General features: G+C 57.0%; 1 protein-coding gene across 19 annotated transcripts in view; it reads right to left on the bottom strand.

The window, feature by feature from the left end:
• The window catches only part of TSC2 (TSC complex subunit 2), a 34007-nt gene that overhangs the window by 518 nt on the left and 8970 nt on the right, over positions 1 to 24519 (bottom strand). For 2 of the 19 annotated variants that reach the window (XM_079120269.1, XM_079120273.1), the window contains exons 11-39: positions 24167 to 24310; positions 22959 to 23096; positions 22181 to 22284; positions 21764 to 21845; positions 20284 to 20439; positions 19698 to 19814; positions 16083 to 16205; positions 15263 to 15369; positions 14918 to 15068; positions 13762 to 13884; positions 13113 to 13247; positions 11745 to 11934; positions 10833 to 10926; positions 10600 to 10702; positions 10297 to 10391; positions 8978 to 9106; positions 7517 to 7681; positions 7174 to 7326; positions 6973 to 7085; positions 6354 to 6566; positions 5127 to 5330; positions 4497 to 4565; positions 3374 to 3504; positions 2565 to 3055; positions 2333 to 2408; positions 2042 to 2128; positions 1268 to 1454; positions 821 to 960; positions 76 to 311 (exon numbers count right to left, since the gene is read on the bottom strand). In XM_079120269.1, the coding sequence (XP_078976395.1) occupies positions 76 to 311; positions 821 to 960; positions 1268 to 1454; positions 2042 to 2128; positions 2333 to 2408; positions 2565 to 3055; positions 3374 to 3504; positions 4497 to 4565; positions 5127 to 5330; positions 6354 to 6566; positions 6973 to 7085; positions 7174 to 7326; positions 7517 to 7681; positions 8978 to 9106; positions 10297 to 10391; positions 10600 to 10702; positions 10833 to 10926; positions 11745 to 11934; positions 13113 to 13247; positions 13762 to 13884; positions 14918 to 15068; positions 15263 to 15369; positions 16083 to 16205; positions 19698 to 19814; positions 20284 to 20439; positions 21764 to 21845; positions 22181 to 22284; positions 22959 to 23096; positions 24167 to 24310 (4256 nt within the window). Of the gene's footprint in view, positions 1 to 75; positions 747 to 820; positions 961 to 1267; positions 1455 to 2041; positions 2157 to 2332; positions 2409 to 2564; positions 3056 to 3373; positions 3505 to 4496; positions 4566 to 5126; positions 5331 to 6353; positions 6567 to 6972; positions 7086 to 7173; positions 7327 to 7516; positions 7682 to 8977; positions 9107 to 10296; positions 10392 to 10599; positions 10703 to 10832; positions 10927 to 11744; positions 11935 to 13112; positions 13248 to 13761; positions 13885 to 14917; positions 15069 to 15262; positions 15370 to 16082; positions 16206 to 19697; positions 19815 to 20283; positions 20440 to 21763; positions 21846 to 22180; positions 22285 to 22958; positions 23097 to 24166; positions 24311 to 24519 lie in introns of those variants that run through there. The other 17 variants (XM_079120283.1, XM_079120285.1, XM_079120279.1 and 14 more) reach the window with 17 other exon arrangements.

The following is a 24519-nucleotide window of genomic DNA, read 5'->3' as shown; positions in this document are numbered from 1 at the left end:
GGAGACAGGGTGGTCAGCCTTCCTCCAGGGCACCTGGGACCCCGCCCGACCCACCCCTGATCTGCCTTCACTCACGTTGGCATGCAGGGCCATCTGGCGAGCCACAAAAGGCAGGTTGCGGTCAGACACGATCTTGGCCACGCTGGTGTCCACCAGGCCCTCCATGTCTGGGGAGAGAAGGTGCTCACACCGGGCTCGGCCCGTTTGCAGCCCACCCAGCCCCAAGCCTCACCTTTCCTGCACTGCAGGGACAGCAGGTTGCACTCGTAGTCCAGGGGTGTGATGATCACATGGACGAAGTTGAACTGGCCCTACCCAGAACCGGGAAAGGGCCATCCTGGCGTCAGCACGTCTTGCAGGCCTTCCTGCCTTGCTGACCTCAGCACCAGGCTTGTTGGTTACAGAGGGCCACCACCTCAATATCAACGCTCTGCCACCTGCCTTTGTGCTTTAGCTTGCTCCTCACCAGCCTGGGGACAGCCACGCCCGACCCACCCCACCCCTGGCCCCAACCCCAGGACGTGATGAGCACTCAGGCTCACGGGCACACAGCTCCAGCACCCCCCACGCTGCCCACTGACACGGCCCCGTGGTTTGCCAAGAAGACCAAGCTGGCAGGCCTGGTCTCCACACTGCCACGCTGCCTCTCCCCAGGCTCCCTGAGGCCCTGGGCATTCTCCTGGCCATGACGCCTCAGGTGAGCCCAGACACCCTGTCTCAGCTGTACTGCCACCTTGGCCTCTGACCTGTCCAGAAGGCAAGATGTAGGTGACATGCTCAGGCACTGCCTGGGCACCCGACACAGCAAGGTCCCACTCACCTTGATGGTGCCCAGCCTGAAGTCCTCTCCAGAGTCATTGTAGATGATGGAAACAAAGTCATTGCCCAGGTGCCGCTTCTTGTCACAGCGATGCTTGTCCACATCCTTGGTGGGCATCAGCGTGGCGATATGGAAGACAGCTGTGGGGCAGACGAGGCTGGGCTAGGTGGCAGGCACAGCCCCAGGCAGGGCAGTACGAGGCAGGACCTCGAGGGCTGGGTCTGAGGGTCCCCAGTGCAGCCTCTGCCTCCCACGAGGCTTCTTTGGCAGCTGAAGCCACACTGGAGCCACATCCAGGCACTGGCCAACACTCAAGGCCTCCGGAGGGCAGAGCCCAGCCGGACCACTGCCTACACACCAAGCGTGTGTGACCCAGGCCCTCACGCACCATGACCCAGGGGTCATGGTGACAGTAGTGGAGCTGGCCCAGGAGTATTGTGTGCACACCTTGCATGATGTCGTCGTGCCAGCAGTAGGTGAACTGGCCGTCCTCGCCACACACGTCCAGGCCACCCAGGTACACCTTGTCAGGCTGGCAGTCCTTGAGCTCGATGAGCCTGCCCAGCCCGGTCAGGAACTCCGTGTACCTGTAGGAGCCGTGCTCATTGGAGAGGATGGCCAGCTCGCTGCTGCTCTGTGGGGAGAGCCAGAGGAGTGGGCTGGCGCCCAGCCCACACTGAGGGCCCAGAGGCTCTGCTGCTGTCCGTATCCCATGCAGACAGCTACCCAGGCCAGGCTACCATCCTGGGCCCCTGCCTCTCCCCACCCCACCTGTAGGCAGCCAGCAAATTTGGTTAGCACACTCCTCAAAATACACCCAAAGGGCTGGAGTTGTAGTTCAGTGGTCACTACAGGGCTTGCCTAACACGCGGGAGCCCTGGGTCTCATCCCCAACACTAAAAAGAGAAGAATACACCCAGAAGCCTAGCCCCACACCCCACTCACTCCGAGGCAACCAGAGGGAAGCCACTGCCCATCTCCTGCCACCTTCCCATGCTCATTCGGAACCAGATTACCCCAGGGCCTCTGCACCTACTGCTCTCGAACCTCTGCTCCACAGTCCTCGTGACTTGTCTACCACATGCCTAAATGTCAGCTTATCTCAAAGCTGTGCTGCCAGTACTGGCAATAGTGCCTGGCACAGATTCCCCCACTGCTCCAGGAGGGAAGCCAGCAGCCCCTCCCCCACCCCAGGTGGGCCTGCCAGCCCAGCAGCCTTACCTGGCCTTCACCCACATACAGGACGGCGATCTTGTGCGTGTCATATGAAGGGATCTGGTCAAGGAGCTGCACTGACCGCTCGAAGGACTGCAGCCACACAGAGCCTGTCTGAGCCCTGCCAGCCCCTCAGAGGTGCCCTACCTGGGCATACCAGGCAGGGCTAGGTATGCTGACAGGGAAGAGGGTGCACCCACCACAGGCTGGGCTCTGACCCCCACAGCCCAGAGCAGGGGCCTCCCTCTGCCCCGTGCATGGCTTCCAGGGGCTCCCAGGGGAGGAGGGCGTGCCTACCTCGTTAGGCAAGAGGATGGGCTTGTTGGATTCATCACCAAAGAACGGTGAGTGGTAGAGCTGCAGGAACACGAAGCTGCAGAGCGGGCAGCAGTGAGGCGGGGTGGGGCTCGGGCCAGCTCCCGTGGCCAGGGAGGACACCGGGACCCACCCTCAGCCTGCTCTGCCCAGGCAGCTCAGGTGCCACGTCCCCAGGCACGATCTGGGAGCTCCAGACGGGGAGGAGGCCCACCTGGGGTTGATGCCTGGCACCTTCTCAGCACTGGAGGCTGCAGCTCTGCTCTTGAAAGTGTCCCTCTCCACCCTCTTTCCCCTGCGAGATGGGGCTGAATCGGAGATGGTGTAGCCTCGGGGCCGGAGGCCACTGGGGGAGCGGGGGGAGCTGGACGGCAAGGGGCCCTCAGGTGGGGCGGGGCCCCGGGCCTCTTCGCCTGGCGCCGCCCAGGCCACACCTTCCCCATCCAAGATCCCAGACTGGGATCGGGCCTTGGCCTCAGGACTCAGGTGGCCAGCATCAGCCTTGTCTCCAGGGTCCCCAAGGATGTCCTGCAGGGTTTGCAGCTCGGGTGAGGAGCTGGACTTGCTCAGGGGCTGTGAGGGCTGGAAGGAGGGGTCCGCAGAGGGCCGGCCGCCCTCCGAGGAGACAGCCCGCTCGATCGGGATTCCCCCCGCGGCCAGCTCCTCGGTGTGAGACTTCTCCTCCTGGCTGGAGGCCGAGGACGACTGCAAGAGCCCGAAGAGGACCTCAGTCAGGTTTCTCTGGTCCCCACTCCCCTCGCATACTGAGCAAAGGATCTGGGACCCCACAGACCAAGAAGAGCGATCCCAGCGGGGGCACCCCAGACAGACACCAGGAAGCCAGGTGGCCAAGCAGGAGGGATGTGGAAGAAGAGCGGATCATTTTCTCAGGTGAGAAACAGGTAGGATCTTGCCAAGTTCCCAGGCAAGTGAGTGTATAGCCAGGAGGCCGGGTGGAGGCGGGTCTCACCTGTGCCCTCCCGGGGCTCAGGGCCCTGTCCTGGTGCTTCCTGCAGCACTTACCCTGCTGTAGGCCTCGGGGCGCCGGCAACGCCGGTCTGCACCCAGCACTGCCTCGAAGTCCTCCAGCTCTGGGGGCTCCCCTGGCACGTGGGCCTCGCCTGGACTTCCCTCCTCCAGAACCACAGCAGAGTCTGAGGACACAGAAGGGGCTGCTGGGGGCTGGGTCAGGCCTGGCGCTCATGTGGCCTCAGGTGACCAGGCTTCTCCCTACCAGCAGGTACAGGGCCCTGCCTGCTGCTGTCACCATGGAGCAGGCTGGGGGAGATCGCTGGACCCTTGCACTGGGGCCTCCTGTGGGATCCCAGGTGTCAGTGAACACCAGCTCTGCCCACCCAGAAGCCACCTCTGAACCTCCAGCAAGGCAGGCAGCTGAGGGTAGAACAAGGAAGGAGCCCCGCTCAAGGTGGTCTCAGCTTGGGAGGGGCGAGTGCCCGAGACCTGCCCCAGAGATCCAGGAAAGAGGCCAAGCTTCTCCAGGATTTGGGACCTAAGGAAGAGGCTGATGCGGGGGATGTGGCCATCTACAAAGACTCCGAGCCCACTGAGGGCAGAGGCTTGCCTTCACGTCCAGACCAGGCCCACAGCAGGTGCCCTAGGGATGAGGGACCAAGGTCCCCAGACAGCATTTCCCGCGCAGCAACAGGGCAGGGTGTGGTGAGAAGCAGCCCAGGGTCAAAGCAGCCTGCAATGCCCACACAGCCCTGCAGACGCGCAGCCCACGTGCTGCACACTGCCCTCCTGCCAGCCTGCAGGGACCCTGGCCAGCTGTGACAAAGGCAAATGCAGGGCACCGTGAACCAGGGCAAGGTCAGCTCAGCTGAGCCCTAAGGTCAGACTAGGTACCCAAAAGCTGCCACCCGAAGACCGGGGCCACCCCACCTCCTGGAGGTCATGTGCAGCAGAGCAGAGCTCAGCACAAGGGGCGCAAGTCAAGGGGCTCCCACTGCAAAGCAAAGGCGTCTGCACAGATGTCCTCATGCGCGTCGGGACCCTGCTTCCCGAGGGCGGCGAGGCTCAGAACAGGTCATGGAGGGGTGGCCAGAGGAGGGACGATGAGAACAGCGCCTACGCAGCAGACGGCACTCTGCAGAAACACCGCTTCCTTAAAGGGACGCGCGAATACCTGCCCAGGAAATGCTCCTGTGCAGCTGTCCTTGGCAGCTGGACTGGTAGAGGGAGGAGAAAGAGGCCACTGCAAGGGAACCACGTGAGCAGCCGCGTCAGCAGCAGAGATTACACACAGGCCGAGCAGAGGACAGGCACAGACCCCGAGCCTGGAGAGGAGAGAGGGGAGGGCCAGCGGCGGCCGGGCCGGCGCACTCGGGCTCCCGGCTCTCCAGGCAGCTTGCACAGACCTCTGGGAGGACAGCGCTCCCCAGCTTCTCCTGACAGCAGACACCATCTGTGCCACATGGGGGAGGCCAGAGGGTGTGACACAGGACGATGCCAACAGGCCTGGGAGCACGTAGGCTGGCAGTTCCTGGCACCCCAGCACCAACCAGGCAGAGTGAGCCTGCCTGTGGTATCTCCTGGGCCCTGGGCCTCCTCTACAGGGTGCTCCACGGGGCCCTGCCTGCTGCCAGCACTGCCATCCCCAGAAGCACCTGAGCAGCGGACAGCCGGCATCAGTTTCTAAGAAACGGTCCCTTCAACAGGTGGGAGAGGGCCAGCATGGCCCTGAAGATGTGCGAGGACAGTACGGGAGCCGCAGAGGGAACCGCATGCCCCAGGAGGCAGCCCCGCCAGAGCTCACCTGTGTTGGAGCGTGGGAGAGGAGGGGGCCTGGCGGTGCCGGCCGCCGGCACTGACAGCGACTTGTACAGAGCCGTGTCCCGGTGCTCCTTGAAGCGCTCGGCCGCCATGAGGGCATTGGACAGCTCCTGCAGGGGCATGTTGTTGATATCCGAGGAGAAGGGACTGAGTGGGTTCTCCAGGCTCATCAGCCAGCTGGTGTTCCCTGGAGAGGGTGGGGCAGCACCCCTCAAGTCTCAGGCCAGCACTTCTGACTGGCCATCCCCCTGGGCCCCACCCGGGGCAGCTCCACATGTGCACATGCCTCATGTGGCAAAACGGGCTACCTCAAGAGCTTAGGCTGTGGTCACATCCTCCCTGCTGGACACCAGGCACTGCTACCCTAGGGCAGCCTCAAGGACACCTCGGGGTAATCGGCGCCTGCTAGTCTTGCAGATCAGCACCGTGTGTCCTCTTCCTACCACCTCCTGGGCTCCAGGCCTCTGCTAAGCCCTTTTGGCTTGAGTTACATCCCTTCAATTCACGTCACACCCTAACCCACAGGATCTCGGAAGATGACTACACATGGAAACAGCGTCTGTAAAGAGTAAGGTCATGTGGGTGGGTCCTAACCCAACCTGACTGGTGTCCTCATAAGAAAAGATTAGAGCCGGGTGCAGCGGCACACGCGTGTAATACCAGAGGCTCCAGAGACTGAGGCAGGAGGATCTTGAATTCAAGGTCAGCCTCAGAAACTTAGCAAGGCCCTAAGCAACTTAGTAAAACCCTATCTCTAAATAAAATATAAAAATGGGCTGCAGGTGTGGCTCAGTGGTTAAGCACACCTGGGTTCAATCCCTGGTACCAAAAAGAAAAAGATTAGGACATAGACATGCAGAGGTAACCATGCAAGGAAACAGGGAGAAGGAAGTGTCTATAAGTCCAGGAGGGAGGCCTCAGAAGGAGCCAGCCTGCTGGTCCAGCTAAAGACTGGAGAGCAAACCTCTGCAGCACAAGCTGCCCTGTTTGGTGCTTTGCCACAGCAGCCTGTGCATCCCAGGGCAGGCCTCTGTGTGGGCACCACTGCCTCTGGAGACCCAGCTGCAGAATCTCTTCCCAGATGCCCTGTGCTTACTGCTGTGTGGTCACAGCCTGGGGTAACCACTCCACAATTTAGGGATAGGGTCCCTTCCAAGGGGGCCCAAGCTCAGAGGCACTAGGCAGTCCAGTCCACCTGTCCTCTTAGTACCTGTGGGCCTCCGGACCAGGATCTCAGCCCAGCCCTGGGTCAGCAGAGGTACGTAGGCTGCCAGGTTCGTCTTCTCCGATGCTGGCACCTGGGCACCCACAGAGGTCTCTTCCGGCTTTGTGGCTGGTACATTCTGTGGTCCCACAGAAGTGGGGCCTCCTGGGATGTGGGAGGCTGGTGGGTCTAGGGCACCAACTCGAAGGCCATGGCCCCCTGCAGAGGACCGGGTGAGAGGGCTGGTGATCACCTGCCCAGTACAAATTCACTAGTGCAGAGCGAGGTGCTCTTTCCAGGGTCTGGTCAGCCTGGAAGCACCAGGCCAGTGTCTACAGGGGGCCAGAGTGCTAGCAGCTCAGCCTGAGGCCTGGACCTCTAAGGCTGCCAACCTCAGTGGGCCCAGGTTGGCAGAAGGGGTTCCAGATGTGCTTCATTTGGATGACAGTGCACTCAAGCACAGCAGAGACAGCTGTGGGTGGGCAGGGCCCAGAGGCGCTCCAGGGCCAGGGAAACACGAGCACCGACAGCAAGCCCTTCAGCCACAGGGGCTTCACTGCATTACTGTGCAGAGGGTGCTGCCCGCCCTGCAGAACAACTGCCAGGGAGGCAGCTGGGAGCTCACCCGACATGGAGCGGACTCGATCCCGCGCCCCGCGAGACACCTGCTGCCCAGCCTGGGACTCCAGCTTAGCAGGCGCCTCCTTGGTCTGTCTCACGTGCAGGCCAGGGTTGGAGCTAGAGACAGAAGTGTCCATGCACAAGGTAAACGAGGACTCTCCAGGGTTCCAGGCCAGTAGGGCACACGGGCAGAAGGAGCAGTCACCTTGACTCTGGACTGCCCTGAAGATCCCCGGAGTCCAGACCCAGCAATGAACGGGTCCCAGCTCCCACACTGGTCGTCACTGTGACAAGCTTGTTCCCAACCAGCCAGGTTTTGGTCCTGCCGCCTGCCAGGAGAAATTCTCCCACAGGAGACCTGAAAGCAAAGAAGTGTGGCCTTCCAGCTGACCTGCTGTGGGGCTCCCAGAGATGCTTCAGGGCAGTCCAGCTCCAGAAGGCCAGAGTGGCCCTGATGACCCGCATAGCTACGCTTGTGACCATGGTGTGGATGGAACAGTCACAGAACAGCCTGATGGCTGGGACTCCCACCCGAGCACAGCTCACACCTCTTAGGTACGGCAGTGAAGTTGGAGAACACGTATCGGGCCATCATATCCAGGCACGTCTCTGTGAGCTCCAGGTGGAGATTTCTCAGGCTATCGTCAGCCTGGGCCACGGAGTTCTCATCTGCAGACCCCAGGCTGGCACTGGTGAGGGATGTCTGTATCCTGCTGGAAGAAGTCATGGCCAGGGTCAGAGTGCCAGGCAGGGCCAAGTCACCTACCACCAGGGGCAAAGCTGAATGCATGCACAGGCCAAAAGGGCCTCGCTCCAAAAGACCCTGTCAGGACCAGGTGCAGCGGCTAGTTGAGCCGCGGCTTCACGAACCACGTGGACCACATCATCCCAGGGAGGAGGGAAACACTTTGCAGGAAAGACCTGGGCCCTCTGGTCAGAGCAGAAATTTGAGACTGGAGACAGGCGTCTCCTCTGCCCGAGCACACAGGAGAGCTCGTCGCAGTTTTAGCAGATCAGCTTAGTCATGCAGACTCGAAGATCATGGGGACAGAGCAGGATCGCATTCTGCCCACAGCCACTACTTCCGTCAAGGACATGGAGGCTGGGCCAGTGCAGAGCCCCACACACACCCAGGGACCAGGAGAAAGGCTTGTGCAGGTTTAACTGTCACGAGGTTCACAGCCCCTCCTGAGCCGCACTGGGGACTTGCTAGAACAGAGCTGAAGGAGCCTCACAGAAGGCCTCACCATCCCCCGATTCCTGGTCAAATACCCCACAGAAGAGGCCATTCTGAGGCTGGAGCCAAAAGCAGGCATTAGTAAGCAGCTAGGTCACAGGGCATGGGATGCTGAGGCCAGGAGGTGAACACAGGCACGCCCTCTCCTAGTGTAGCCTGGGCCAGCAGGGTGACCACAGCTGGGCAGCTGCCTGGACCTGGTACCTGAAAGCCAGTGCCCACCCCCTGTGTTTGGCCAGTAGAAGCAATTGAGGCTACACATGGGCTGGCTTGCCCCTCCCAGGCCGCCCCCAACCCCCTCACAAAAGCCCCCAGTTCCCCTTCAGCTACAAAAGAAAGTAGACCTTTTCCAGAAGGAAGTCCAAGAAGCAAAGTCCACTCTAGGGACCGTGACAGGCCAAACTCAAGCCTGCATGTCTCTACTCAACCTCACGGGCCCTGATCTAATTTGGAAAAACCCTGGCCCTCTGGGGACAAGCCTGCGGAGGCTGTCACTGGCCACCCAGCTTTCTAGAGCAGTTGCCCTGGCCAGGGTACCCAGATGGGCCTCTGAGGTTGCCATGCAGCTAGGCCCATGCTGATGCTGTATGGGGCTCAGGGACAGAATGCAACCTTTCCACCCCTCGCCACCAGGCTCCCTGGGCCGGGGTCAGGCTCTCCTCTAGCCCTGGCCAGGCAACAAGGTCATGCAAGCAGCCCCATGCACCGCCACCCGGGTGCTCACGGGCCAAGCTCCAGGGTCTGTGCCCCCCTCCCGACACAGCCCCGCTACCTGCGGACCACATGATCAGACACACTGACGCTGCGGCACCGGAAGGCCTCGGCTGCAGAGCTCTCCTTGAGTTCTTTCACAGGTGGGGAGTTATTCGAGCCTTGTTTGGGGGCTCTGGCTATCCTCAAACTACCAGGTGAGGAAGAAAGCCCCAAGCCCCAGAGAGCCCAGCTCCCGGGAAGGGGAGAACAAGCCATTGGAGGGGTGAGGAGGAAAGGTCCCAGGCCACAGGGTCAAGATGGAGAGTTCCCGCGAGATGAATAAAAGAACCATGCCAAAGGACAGTTAGCAGGGGAGGAGACAGAAAAGAAAACGCATAAAAATACAACTCGTAAGGTGACTGAGAGCAGTCAGGTTCCACAACGATCCAAAACAAAGGACATCAGTGCAAATTAAACGTGTGGATTATCCGCACGGCAGGTTCCAGGCTGTACTGACCACATGTCCCCAACCACCCCATAAAAGGCAGGCCCCACCCAGTTCTGGGACCCAGGAGGCACTGAGGCCACGGTGGCCAGGCCCTGAGGGTTACTATGAGAAGAGGCCCAGAGAGGAGACTCTGGCACTGATGGTCGAACTCACACCTCTGCCCCAGCCCCAGTGGCCTGAGCAAATGGCTTCTGAGTGTAGGTCGCACTGGAAAGTGCCGTATCCCAGCTAGGGAGAGCCAAGAAAGCCTGGGCAGGAAGTGGGGGCAGGCGGGGCAGCCATTCCGTGAGTGCAGACGAGAACACAGAGGTCTAGCATGGCTCTTTGATTTCAGACTTGGCACAAGCGGTCATGATGGTAGAGGAGCGTGCCCCCTGGTGAGCAAGCTCTGGAGGAAGAGGGCAGCCCTGGCTGGAGGCTGGCTAACCAGAGGCCAGAGGGCAAAGCAAGGGGTGTACAGGGTTCCCCTGCCCAGGCTGGGAGTCTTAGCTGCCTGACATGACCCTGGGCTCCTTTGGTGAAGTCAGACCCAAACCTGGACACCTACAGGCAGCATCCCAGTCCCCAACTCAGCAAAGCCATACCTGTGGCCCAGGCAGGCCAAGATGCCAACCCACAGGATCTAAAACACCAAAGGCCACAGCAGGCCAGCTTGGTGAGTGTGAGGCCTTAGCGGTCCTGGCAGGCCCTGCCTGGTCTCTCAAATCCTGTGCATCTTGGCCCCAGCACACCCTACATGGTGGCATACCCTCAACCCCAGCTCCTGTGCCCGCTTACTGACCTAGAGGCAGTTGGTCAGCCCCAGGCCCTAGATATACCACAGCAGTCACAGGTCACAGCCTGGAGTCCCACACCACCCAATACCAGGCATGCCCACAGCATACGCGAACCTTCTGGGCCTCTCGTTGAGACTGGTGCTCCGTGCTCTGAAGCTGTCCTTCTCAGGGGTGTCATCAAAAGACAAGAGGACGTTAGAGCGCAGGCCCTGGCGTGGGAAGACTAAAGCTATGAGGTGGTGCCGTGGGGAGGCCTGGACAAGTCACACACCCACTGTCCTGTACGCCCTGGTTGTGTAGTGAGCCAAGCTCGCAGACTGAACCCCTCCCCCTCTCCCCTCCCGTGCCTCTGCTCTACCACAGACAAAGTGGATCCTGGCACTAACACAGATTCAGGCCTCCTATCCACGGGCTAACCTTAGTGATGTAAGGGACAAAATCCTTCCGGAAGGGCAGACGACACCTAATGAACCACATGGCGATAACATGATGGGCCAGGCACACAATGTACTGGTTGAACCTGAGTCAAGAAAAAAGGGTTGGCCCTGGTGCTCCCTGCAGCACCCGAGGAGAGCATCCGGGTGGAAGCACAGAGCAGAGGAGCCGAGGCCACAGCGAGGCGCAGGCGGGCTCACACGGCCAGCACTTACTTGGAGGGGTTGGTGTACGGCAGGGAGATGGCAAACACACTTGCATACTGTTCTGCAGCAAAGTTTCTGTAGAGGTGGGGCAGCCTGGCCAGAGCTGTGATGCAAGGACCACCGTAAGGGGAGCCCATGCCATCGTGCAGACCATGGCCACAGGCAGGGTCACCAGGGTCTTGTGCTTTATCTCTAAAAGCCAGGACAGGCGTTCTGGTCCAAGACAGGGAAGGCCAAAGCCAACCAAACATGACCTTCCTGACCCCGGCCTGGGTTCTACTTTCCAAGGGCCAGCAAACTACAGTCCTCGGGCCAAATCTGGCCTACAGTCTATACCCATATGACCCACAAGCTAAGAACAGTCTTTACACTTTTACAGGGTAGGAAGCAAAATAAAAAGAAAACACAATAGAGCCCCTGTGTGGCCCAAGAGGTGTCAACTGTTTTCTCTCTGGTTCTCCCCAGTAAGTGCTGACCCAGCTCTATTCTGGTGCCTCACCATCTAAGGGCCTGCTGCTGGTCAGGCACATACGAGGTGGCAGCAAGGGCCAGGCGAGGCACCCTGAACTCCTGGGAGTCACCATCCGACAGTGCAGTGGACAAAGAGGGGGTGATCTGGCAATGCCCAGTTATGGTGTGTACCCAAGGGACAGAAGCTGTCGAGGGAAGCTCCTATGGGGGGATGTTTCCACTGATGTTGGGGGAGGAAAGGAACAGCCTCTCCAAGATCACTCAGACAGCTGGCAGGAAGTGCCAAGGCCCCGGTTCCCAAGGCAGGTCAGCCTGCACACAGTGGAGTGGGAAATGGGACAGGTCAGTACCAGGCACTGTAACAGGCACAGTCCAAACCCAGGGTCTGCCCTCCATGCTGGCCCACAGGTGCGCTGAGAGTGGTTCAGGGGTGGGACCACACACACTCACTGGACAGGAACTCCAGGAGCGGGACGGCCATGCTGGCTGTGGCAGAGATGTGTGTCAGCTTCACCACCAGGACAGGCAGCGCCTTGATGATAATGTCAGGCATCTCCACACTGCAGATGGCTAGGGCCACCACACACTGGCTAGCACAGCGGTAAATGAGACCTTGCTCCAAGCAGTAAACCATCTCGCGCTGTGGGAAGCAAAACGCCTCAGGCCCTGCCCACAGGGACGGCTGGCTATCCATTCTGGTGTCCCCAGGCCTCATCTCTTCAGCCCATTCTAGGAGGCTCCATAAAGGTTGGGGGCAAAGTTTAGGATGGTCCCTGAATGACTGAGTGGCAGAGCCAGTCACCAGCCAAGCACACCCAGGCAGACTGCACAGTGGGTTGCCTCTGTCAGGTCCTTCCTGACCCCACTCCACTGTCTAACAGGGTCTGGCTCCCCAGCCCCCACTGGAACCAGGACATGCTGTGCCCAAAGCCCCCTTGGTTTGAGTCCCCCTGACAGGCTGGTCATACTGCCAAGGGGTGGTACTATCTGACAGAGCAAGGCCACCAGGCCCCACACCCACTCTGGGCAGTGACCTTTGTGAAGAAAGAAGCAAAATGACAGCTCAGGCCACAGCCTAGAGATCAATGCCCCAGGAATAGTTCTGCCTTCCTGAAGCTGGTAACCTGCTCAGAAACACTGTGGCCCTGTGCAGCCAGCTGCCCTCTGGGATAATGCCAGCAGTGGCAGGCTGAGCCACACAGAATGGGCAGAGCACACCCCAGCGGAACAGGGCTGTCGAGCTCAGTCTGAGGAACGGTGAGCTTGGTACAAGCTCCCACAGCATGGCGGAGAGGAGCTGGTTTGGGGAGGCAGGCCTGAGCTGGAGTGCAGCCCCTCCCAGGCGCCAGGACCCGAGTGGCTCCTGACGTTCCCAGTACTTCCGCGTCCTCACTGACAGTGGGTGACAGCAGCAGCACACGACGCCAGGAGGAGTGCTGCCTTGCTCTGCACTGACCGCAGGTGCAGAGGGAGGCGAAGCTGTGAGCCCAGCCTGTCCTCCCACTGCAAAGTCAGAGCAGGCGCAGGCCAGGGAATGCTCCGAAGGGAGAGCGGCGACTGAAGAGAGGAGGCCAGATGGTATACCCTAGGGCCACACTAAAGCCCAGACCCCAAGAGGGTTCAGAAAGGCCAGGGATTCAGACTCCTGTAGTTTCAGGCTGCCCACAGGCAGGGGACCAGTGGCAAAGGGAGAAGCAAAGCCAGTTCATCAGGCTCTAGCCTAGCAGCCAGTCCATGGAGGAGGCAGTATGTCCCTCTGGCTCAGGGCAGGATCGCAAGCCCAGAATATCACCATGCTCCTCCCCTACCATCTCTCACCTGCTTGGTTTTGTCCAAGTAGTTGTGGTAAGAGACCAGCGCTGTCAGCACTGGGACCACAGCCAAGTGCAGGTCGGTTCTGGAGAAGCCTTCTGGGGTGCCTCGGAGCCGCTCGAGAGTCTTTGGACCTGAGAGCTAATGACCAAGAAGACCCTACTATGCAGTCCCTGCCCAGCGGCCAGATCCCCTGGAGGGTCAGAGGGTACTGGGGAGACTAGCAGAGTCTGGGGCCAATAGTTGCTTTCCCTCCTGGCGGGGTCTGCCTTTTCAGAGAAGCAGGTGAGCACCACCTTGTGACATGAGAGAGAAGCAGAGACTGACCCATATGGCATGGGGGCCCCAGTCAGGAAGAGGGGAGAAGGGACAAATACTCAGTAACACACCCTTGATCAGGGACCTCTGATGCTCCAATGCACTCCAGGCCCCCCCAGCAGTTCCCACGGCCCCAGGCACAGTGTGTACTGCACATGAAAGCCAAGGGTCTGAGGAGATGGAGGCCCCCCTGGCAGGTTGCAGATGGCACGTACTCTTGCCAGGGGTTTGCTGTCTTCTGAAAGAAAGACTGGACTGGGGCACCCACCCCACCACACCAGGTCCACCATGAGTGACAGAGGAGGGGTCAGCACAGAGTCTGCTGGGTGGGCATTACCATGGAGCAGAGGGCAGATGACAATTGGTCGACACTGCACGGGGAGGTGAAGATGAGGACCTTGTAGCGCAGTGACTCAGGCAGCTTGCTGAGGACCAGCTTCAGCACCTTCCAGTCAGTCTCCTAGAGGGAGAGGAGGGGGTCAGGGAGAGTGCAGGGCTTTCTGGACCCTGGAGACAGAAGATGGAAGGTCAGCACTTGAGGCTACTTGCAGCTGGAACACAGCACTCTCAGCACATGGGGACTTGGTGAGCCTTGGCCTCTGCCTCTGCAAATCCAGTGGCTGTCAGCCAGTTCTACAGCAGCTGCCCTCCAGAGGCCAGGTAAACAGAGCCCAGCAGGGAGCTAACACCTCCTTCCTCCTCACCAAGCTCAGGACCTCCACATCTCTGCTCTTTTCTCCCCGCATCTGCCCAATGTGACCCAGGACCACCTGTCTACAGCACTGTACCCAGGGCCCCAACAGTGCCCAGCCCGAGCACCAGCTGAACGTCCCTAACAATGAAGGTGCGGCAGAAAAGAAATCATGACCAACAGTGGACAGGGAAAGCAGCAAGCCCACAGGCCAAGATCCCTGGCACAGAACGAGTGTCAGGCCAAGGCCAGGGCAACAGGAGGACAGAAGCTGCAGCCTCCAGTCCAACCTCCTTGAGGGAAGAACAGTCACTGTCTAAAGCAAAGTCCAAAGCAGAGTCCTAAAAACTCTTGAGAAGTCACCTATAGGACCTCAGTGCCAACACCAGCACCCTAGGTCCACCCATCTCTCCAGCCCCCGCCAGTCTACACCCTACTGTCCACCCCCTCACCAGTCTGGACATCCCGTCTCTGCATCTTGGTCCAGCACAACCTGCTGCTCAGAACCACACCTACCTGCTTCCAAGACTTGCCACTGGAACCTTCCTTGCCTTTCAAGACTGGCTTCCGTCTGCCAGGCAGATGCTCCCCAGACACGACTGCACTCCCCTCCCCATAAGGTGCATGCTGGTCTACAGTTGCAGCACTGTGCCTACACATCTGAGGCTTGCTGCAAACTCTGGAAGCATGCAAAGCTCCCAAGGTCTTAATGCAGGGGAAGTGTGTTGGTTCCAAGAAGCTGGAGCCCTCAGAGCAACTCTTCCAGCAGCTCGACTGGACAATTTGAAGTTGGGCCTCTCACCTGCTTCAAACACTGCAGCAGGACACGGAAGAGCAGGGAGTAGGGCAGGTGGCCAAGCCGCACTGTAGGACCAGAGGGCACAGGGCCAGGTGTCCCCGTGGGAGGTGAAAGGGGGCCACTGGCCTTCTTCTCAGAGCCCCTCTCTGGCTCCCTGCACAAGCAAGTGGGACAAGCAGCTGAGGTTATGTCCCACCATATAGGTTAGAATAGCCGGTTCCTCCCGAACCCACCCACCATTACGACCCCTTCTGGGATGGTCCCTCAGACACACAACTATTCTACTAGAGCAGACAGCATGAGCTCCCCTCCGACCCAAACGATATCCTCCAGCACACCGGCACGTACGCGCAGTCACAAAGGCAGTAGGGGCTAAACCTCACGACCCCGTCTTTGTTGGGCAGCCCAAGACGATGCAGCGAGTCAGCACGCAGCAGCAGCAGGAAGTCAAAAGCCTGCCAGGGAGCAGAACCATGCCATCCACCTGAGCCAGAAACCTACCGGCCAGGGCAGGCAGCCTCCTGCTGACCCACACAGCCCTGTCACCCCATCGACACCTGGGCCTGAACCCCTACTAGAGCCCCTGCAGCAGATATCCCCACAGCAGATGTGCCCATACTGGGGCAATGCAACGCATTCCCAAATACTGCAAGTTCTGCTCAGGGCCCTGTTGGTTCCTCCAGCAAGACTGAGCAAGGCCACCCTCCTGAGTGGATGCTCTGGGAGGGGCCAGGGCTTCTATCTCAGTGACCTCTGTTCACTCTGGTGTGACACCCACAGAGAGAGCTCAGAACAGCTCGTCCAGCCCAGTCCTTTCCTACTGAGCCTCCCTCTGTCCAGTCCATGCCCTCTATTGCAGGTCACTGACAGATCCTGCAACCCCAAGAGCATCAGGGCCACATGCCCCCCGGGAAGCCAGGGTGCTTCCTTTTCTCTGCCTCCATCCCAGGCTACCACACGATAAACCACAGAAACACAGGCACTGCAAAGAAAGGGCAGAGAATCATAAGGAGGCTGTGGCCTCGGTGGGTACCACAGAGAGAAAAGCCTGCAGAAGGCCCCTCCTGAGGTCACCTGCCACCTCTCCAGCCTGTAGGCACATCTGCTGAGACTGAGGCAGCTTTCTGGGTCCCCGGGGAATCAACCACCCACTCCAGTCCAGTTGTACCTGCAGCCGGATGCTGCTGGCAATGGGCAGGGAATAGCCATGCTTGTAGTGGAGCTGAATGTGGTTGACAAGTGTCTCGTACACACGCATGGCATGGCTGGCAGGCAAAGTGTACAGCTTGGTCTGTGGAGAGAGGGTACCAATCACCATGAGAGTAAGAGCATGCCAGGGAGATGCACCCCAGGGAGGCAGATGACCTCTCTGCAGGCTCAAGGCAGCAGCTGCCATGCTTCTCAAACATGCTCTTCACCACCACCACCATCACGTGAGGGGTCGTCTCTCCACACATCCATGTCCATGTCATCAGGGAACTGGTTAGTAAGTTAGGAAAATCTGTCCAATGGGACCCTGTGCAGCATCAACTGAACCCCCATCCCTGCATGCCAAAGAGAGGCTCCAGATGCTACAAGGCAAAGCCAGGCCAACAAGTGTAGACCCGGCAAAGGGTTGTGTACTGCAGGGCTATCCCCAGGTGCTAGGCCCATCATCCCACAGAAACCCCAGCCACCGACACCCTGAGCCCTCCCTGACGGGTGACAGGTGAGGCCAGGGCAAGAGTCCTTGGTGCTGCCAGCAGCGTGGGGTGGCAAGGCTGGGCCAGAGACTACAGGGCCACAAGCATCAGACAGGCCTCTGTGATCTCCAAGCCTTGGAGGTGAGCAGCAGGTGCCTAGAAGCCATCATTCTTTAAAAGATGACTCACACCCACAGCTCCTTGCCTCAGAGCACACAAGACTCATCCATGTCTCGGGCAACAGCGGGTGGGTGACTGACACAAAATACCCGAGCTATGGCAGGAGGGACATGGGACCTCAGCCATATCCTTTGGGTGGAAGGTGGCTAAGTCTGACCCTTCACTGAGGTTGTGTGTATTTAACAAAATAAATATGACTTTTAAATTATTTTTTAAAAAGAAATGATAACAGTCTGGGCAGTTTGCCTCAACCAGGAAACGGCTCAGGCCTAAAGCCAGTTGTTGGGCCTTAGGGCAGGTTCCCAAGGGAAGGCAAGGTGTTCCTTTGCCTTCCCTCTGCAGGTCAAGAAGGCTTCCAGCTCATCCAGGCCACAGGGCCATCACACCCCTTCCCTACAGGTCAGGCAACATGCAGCACAGGCCCACATGGATGAGACCCTAAGAGGGGCTACTAGGTAACACTGGACACTTTGAAGCTATATGCCAGAAAATAAAAGTCCACCACACCCAGCACTGCAGGAACCTGACTGCTAGCATCTTATGAACTAGAAAAAACTTAGCCAACAGATTCATATATCACACCTACGCAATCACGACACCTGCAAAGGTACATGGCGGCACTGCAAGGGTGTGAAAACCACTGATGGAGGTGCGGCGACCAGGAGAGCCCCAACGCTGTCTCACCAGGCAAGGGCAGCCTGGGGACATTTGGGGAACCTGAGGTGGTGTGTAAGGATGAGAGTGGACATGTAGGGATATGAGAGGATATGTGGGGTGAGGGGACATGAGGATATGGCAGGGGACATGTGGTGACAAGAAGGGACATGGGGGATGAGAGGAGATACGTAGGGACACGAGAGGCCATGGCCCCAGAGACGCTCAGGAGCTGGTGGCGTGCAGGAGCACCTGAGCACCATGCGACAAGGACAGCTGTGGCTCAAGGAACATCAGAAGGTCATCTCCTGCATCCAGAAAGCACAGAACTCTCATGTAACAGGAAGACAAAACCACTGTTAAAAATGGACAAAAGCTCAGAACAGACATTTCTCTAAAAAAGAAACTAGCCAATAACCATACAAAAAGATGATCAATGTTGCTAGTGTTCAGAAAAAAACCCAAACCATAGTGAGGCACCACTTCACACCCACTTGGATAGCCACAAAGAAACAGGAATAAGCCAGTCATGGAGGCACATGTCTTTAATCCTAGTGACTGAGGAGGCTGAGGCAGCAGGACTGCAAGTCTGAGGCCAACCTGAGCAATTCAAGAGACCCTGCTTCAAGATAAAATATAAAAAGGGATGGGGTGTAGCTCAGTGGTAAAGTGCCCTCAGATTCAATTTCCCGTACTTGGGGGGAGGGAAAAAAAAGAAAAAGAAACAAATAAGCTGGGTGCAGTGGCACACACCTGTAATCCCAGCTACTGAGGAAACAGACAGGAGGATCACAAGTTCAAGGTCAGCCTGGGTAAACAGTGAGACAAGGCTGTCTCCAAACCAGAAGAAAAAGAAGGGGGTGAGGGGAAGAAACAAAAAGAAATGATCAGGGATATGGAAGACAATACTTTCTCTTCTATAGAAAAATCAAAATCTTACATGCAGCTGGTAGAGATGTGAAATGGCACAGTCCTAGAGGAAAGCTGCCTGGCAGCGGCTCAAACATTAAATACAAACAGCATAAGACCCAGCAAGTCCACTCCTAGGGATGTACCCCAAAGAAACGAAAACGTATGTGAATAATTTTACATTACAGCAGCTTATTCACAAAAGCAAAAAGGAGGAAACAACCCAAGCTAAGCATCCATCAACAGACAAACAGATAAACAGAATGTGGACCACCCATGCAATGGGACATTAGAATGAAATCCAGGCATAATGGTGCAACCTATTAATCCCAGTGACTCAAGAGGTTGATGCAGGAGGATCACAAGTTCAAGGCAAGCCTGGGCAACTCAGTGAGAACCCATCTCAAGAAAATTTAAAAAGGGCTTGGGGGTGGCCAGGCACAGTTCTGCACACCTGAAATCCCAGTGGAAGAGGAGGCTGCAAGTTCAGAACCAGCCTCAGCAATTAGCAAGGCCCTAAGCAACTTACCGGGACCCTATCTCTAAATAAAAAATATAAGAAGGGCTGGGGATATAGCTCAGTGGTTAAGCACCCCTGGATTTAATCCCTGGTGCAAAAAAAAAAAAAAAGTCTGGGGGTATATCTCAGTGGTCGAGCATGTGCCTAGCATGCATGAAGTGCTGGATTCGATCCCTAGCACTGCAAAAATAATTTTTTTAAAAAAGGAATGAAGGACTGACCTGCTAGAACATGAATGAACCATGAAAACATGATGCTCAATGAGAGCCAGATACCAAAGACTACATGTCGTGCAGATTCACTTATGTGAAATGCACAGAATAGGCAAATTTATGAAGACAGAAAGCAAGGGCTTTCCAGGGGCTAGAAGAGGGATGGCAACTAAGAGTTAACGGGGATGGGGTTTCTTCTGGTGTAAAATTGAATTTAAAACTGCCCAGCTCTGTGGATATGAGAAAAACCATTCAACTGTTCACTGTAAACAAGGTCTACACTATGTGAAGTCCATCCCAACAGAAACATCATGCAAATCAAAATAGCCATAAGCTGGCTTCTTCCTCGGCTGCTGTGGCAGAAACAAGGACGGGAGGTGATTCTAACTCAGACTTGGGAGCTCCACACAGACCAGAAAGTACAGGGTACAAACGACACAGAGGTTACCCCTGCCCTGCCCCTGTAGCCTCTCGTCCAGTCAGGACCTTATGCTATAACCATCGTCCCGTGACCCTGGGAGCTCACATCTCCTGGGAAACATGTCCCTGAAGAGCAGCCTCCAACTAGAGTGGACAAGAGCTGATCATGACACCCTCCCAGAAGAGGTCACTGGCAGAGCACCTACCTGAAGGATGACCAGAAGCCCCAGGACTGCAGTCTTCACGTCCTCCAGGGAGGCCGAGTAGGCAGCCACATCCCTTTCTTCGAGCTCAGGAGGCAGAGAAAGGGAGCGGGCCATCACCTTTAGAGAGATCAGGACTGTGAGCCCCAGATCATGGATCTCTGAAGCAACCACCATCTAGCACAGCCTACCACGAACCATTTCTTTTCAGGAGGACAGATACGCTCTATACAACCAGGGGACCACTCAGATCACAAGGCACTTCCAAATTAATAGGGAAGAACACAGGCCACAGTCCCACCCCATTCCTGAGTTCTGTGCAAGTCCCCACACACCCAGCTCAGCTCCCCAGGAGCCACTAGGCAGCCATCTCCATGGCCCTGGGTAGGACTACTGCTAAGCAGCAGGCAGCACAGCACAGCCTCCTGACACCACACATGTCTGCTGTTGCTGTGAGGGACACCCTGCCTGCAGAGATGGCCAATAGTCACGATGCACAGGACAGAGGATCAGGGGATGCCTCTGCCCACAGGGCTTTGCAACAAAGGGGCGCTCCGGCACTGAGTCCAGGACTCCAAGCAGCTCTCACTTTTTCAACAATATCCAGCAGGCTGTTGAAGTGATGGGTGTGGCAGCCTTCCGCCAGGTCCACCAGCAGCTGGGTGGCCAGCTTTCGGACTTGATGGTCTTTATCCTCAGGGATGTGGGAGAGTTGGGAGATGACCACCGAGTTAATTAGCTCCTCCTACACCAGGCACAAGTGGGAGCAGGTGAACCTCTGGCCCCACAAGCAGCGTGTGCACTTCAGTGATGCTGTGCATGCCAAGGCACTGACAGCAGAGCTTGCAGGGGTGTCATCAGGGTCTACTGAGCCTGACCCAGGGCCTCCAGGGCCCTCTCCTGGGGCACTGCCCAGCCCGTCAGCTCAGAACACTGACTGTTGAACAGTGGCCCCGCACAGGCAGAGATGGGGCCACAGGCTCTCATGCAGTGGAGCCAAGGCAATGTCCCTGCTTGCTTTTTGTTACTCAGTGTCAGGATACCTCCTTTAGCATGCATGAGGCACTGGGTTCAATTCCCAGGACAAAAAAAAAAGTACCTCCTTGTGGAGGCCATGTGTAAGTTGTGAGTAGGGAAACCCTGACTCACTGTGCTACTGTAGTGGGAGTGTGATGAGAGCCTTCCTAAATGCAGGTAAAAAATGCCATAGGTGGCGCGTACCTGTAATTCCAGTGGCTCAGGAGGCTGAGGCAGGAAGATCACAAATTCAAAACCAACCTCAGCACCTTAGCGAGGCCCTTAGCAACTTAGCAAGTCATTTCAAAATAAAAAATAAAAAGGGCTTGGGATGTGGCTCAGTTGTTAGGCACCACTAGGTTCAATTCCTGGTACCCCCCCCCAAAAAAAAAAAAAGCCACAGGAACAGAACAGGGCAATGCTGATTCTGCTAAGAGGGACTTGTAAACCCAGAGGGGCTTCCTGGAAGAGGGGAAGCACCAAGCTCTGCTTCAGAGGGTGGGGTTACGAGGCAGAGAGATGGCAGGGGCAGTCCGGGACAAAGAAAGGTGGAGAGGTGAGGGCAGGCAGGCCTGAGAAAGTTCCGTGAGCCACGAGAGGGAGGGCACCTCAGCCTGAAGTGCACTGGCAAGAAAGCGCACACTGGCATGTGCTGACATTCCTGGAAAGATGCCACCAACCTCAAGAAGATGGAACAGAGGGACAGGCACAGAAAAAAGGACCCAGCAGGGCCCACAACAGACTGGCAAGGTACAAGTGATTACAAAACAAAAGGAAAACATCCCGTGAGACTGCTGAACTCAGATCAGAACTTTTTGGAGGCTTCGAAGTTCTGAGTGAGGTCCAGACAGGAGCCCCTCACTGCCTGTGTTCTCAGCCACTCCACAGGCTGGAGGGCCAGCTCAGGCCTGGCTGGGGTACACAGGTGAATGAATAAATGCCAAAGCCAGGGAGCAATAGCCTGCCACAGGGGCCAGAGGACAGGAAGTCCCAGGCAGACCCCAGCGCCAGCCTCAGAGCCCCCCAGCCCTCAGACCACAGCCTCCACACACCTCATAGAACTGCCTGTTGATGAGCAGCACAAAGGACAGCACATCCAGCACCTTGATGCGCACGGCACTGCGGGGCTCATTCCTGTGGGAGGAGAAAAGGCTGTGGGGCTGGTCAAGAGTACTAGGCCCATCCCTACATGACCCACCCCAGGTTCGTTAATATTTAGACCAAGACCCAGGAAAGTGGAAGAGGGTTCTGCCTTTCAGGAGGACATCTCTCCAGACCACCAAATGAAGGCCTCACTTGAGGACCCTGTCTTGCTGAAAACCAACCTCTTTCATTCAACGAGGACCACTGCTTTCAAGAATCAGAAAGGAGAGCTCTAACATCCTAGGGTCTAAGACCCTGGTCCCAACAGGCCCAGAAACAGTGACACAGGATCAGGACTCAGGTAGGGGCCACAGAGACTCTATTACCTGAAGAACCTCTCCATCAGTAGTTGCAGATTCTGGATCCAACCATCCTTTGCTGGGTGAATGGACTGAGCTCGGTAGGATATCAGGTTTAAGAGGGAGGACTCCTGTCAAAAGAAGACAAAGCCAGTGTCAAAAATCTACTCTGCCCTCCAAAGATCTGCCACCAGGCTGCTGCCCCAGGAGAACCAAGTCAGTTCAGAAAAGACCAGCCACCTTGCAGTCAGGCGGGGGAACCACAAAGGACAAGACCTCTTAGAAGCAAGGGACATATATCAAAACCCACAAAAAGACTTGGCAACAAGCTGGCAAAATTCCTGGCAAAATGACTGCTGCCTCCTGGGAGCAACAAGTCTCTGAAGAATCAGCCCAGAACCTTCCTCCACCCAGCTGGGAGGAAATTAATGGCTAAGGTAGCACTGAGCTTTTTGCTTTTTTTTTTTTTTTTTTTTTAATATTTTTAGTTGTAATAATTTTGCTTTTTTATGTGGTGCTGACGATGGAACCCAGTGCCTCACACATGCTAGGCAGGCACTCCACCACTAAGCCACAGCCCCAGTCCAGCACTGAGCTCTTTAACAGACACACACGTGCTCCACTTGTTGACACTGGGCAGGCTTCCTTGCTGGGGCACAGATCCCAGGAAAGTAGGAGCCTGCCCAGCCCTTCAAACTCAGGAAATTCAGTGTGACACCTGCAGCCCAGCCAGGGTACCCAGAGGGGCCCCTGCCCAACAGTACCCTTGCCTGAACCCCTGAAGGCCCCAGGGGGGGTGTCTTACGGGCCTCTGGTCTGCACAGCTCTCTACCAGCTGGAAGTATCTCTCCTGTGAGCCATGGAACTCATTCTGGTCACACAGCTCCTCCACGGTGGTCAGCAGGTCGTGGACGATGGTCCTGAGCTCTGGGCTGTCCAAGCTCTGCAATACCAAGGTGTCATCAGAGACTGACTTCCACTGCCCTTAGGACATGCCCTTGAAGTCCTCAGCTCCAGAAAAGCTACATCCAGACCCCCTCAGGCTCTGGCCATGCCATTCTGGGACATGGTCAATCACTGCTCCTGCCTGTTCCCTACCCCAAGGAATCCTGGCTGAGCTCACACAACCCAGCCTAGGAGGAGAGCAGGCAGGAGGTGAGAGCAGCTACAGCTTCAAATACACACATCTCTCCCAGGCTCTAGCATCTTCTTTTTTTTTTTTTTTTAATACTGGGACTGAACACTGAACATAAGGGAATTCACCACTGAGCTATATCCTTAGACCTTATATTTTAAGAGAGCTCTTGCTAAGTTGCTGAGGCTAATATTAAACTTGCAATCTTCCTACCTCAGTCTCCCAAGTCTCTGGGATTACAGGTATGCACCAGCCTGGCTTCAGCATCATCTAAAGCCTCAAGGCGTGTGCTCTTCACCCTGCCACCCCAGGCTGAAGTGCCACCTGGCAGTCGTTCATCAGCAACAGTCTACAGAGCACCTAGACCCTAAGAAGACTTGACTCAGGCCCTGCTAAGGCCCAGTTCTTCCTTCCATTGCCCCAGGCCTGGGAGAAGGCCTAGTTTGCTAGTTGCTGGCCTCGTCTCCCATGGTTCCTGAATCAAGCAACATATGTGTAGCCCTAGTATGCTTCTTAGCACCGAGGTCAGCACAACCACTAGTACTGTCCTTCAAATTTACACCATAAGTATGGCCAACATCCAGAATCTCTAGGAACCACCTCTAGGCCCAATCAGGCCACAGAGGTAAGCTGCCCTCTTAGCACCACTAGCCCATCCACCACACATTCCTGTCTGGGGTGAGAATAACATAACAAATCTGGAAAAACAAGACCTGATTTTACTGAAAGATGGGTTGGAACCTCCAGCATACACAGCACAGCAGGCTCTGAGACTCCAGAGAGGGGCCCAAAAGCATCCGACATCATCTGCTGGGTGACAAGCCCGCCCGGCTGGGGTCTTAGTCCTACATGGCCCACAGCCTTCACTCTTGTCTCACCTGGAGCTGCTGAAGCAGCCGTTCAATGATATTCAGCAGAATATCCCATGTCACAGCCTGCAGCTCCTTCCTGTACTTCTTGATGAGTCTGGTTATGGACAGCACGATCTCATAGGACACTACCTCATTGGGACAGGTCATGGCCTAGAACGTGGGATCAAGGAAGTACACAGGTCAGCTGCTTCTCACTCACACGCAGGAAGCACTGTCCCAAGTCGTTCTTGGAGCTGAGTGTAAGACACCTTGGTGTCTTGCCATGCAGTCACAATCAGAGCAGCAGATAAGGATCCCAGAAAGATGCTGGTTTTGCTACACTGCTCTACAGTTGTACAGCTGTACAGCTGGGACTCATA

This window comes from Sciurus vulgaris, assembly GCF_902686455.1.
Source record: "Sciurus vulgaris genome assembly, chromosome: 18".
Classification (NCBI taxonomy): Eukaryota; Metazoa; Chordata; class Mammalia; order Rodentia; family Sciuridae; genus Sciurus; species Sciurus vulgaris.
Note: the sequence above shows the minus strand (reverse complement) of the source record. Positions and strands in the feature narration are given on the sequence as shown.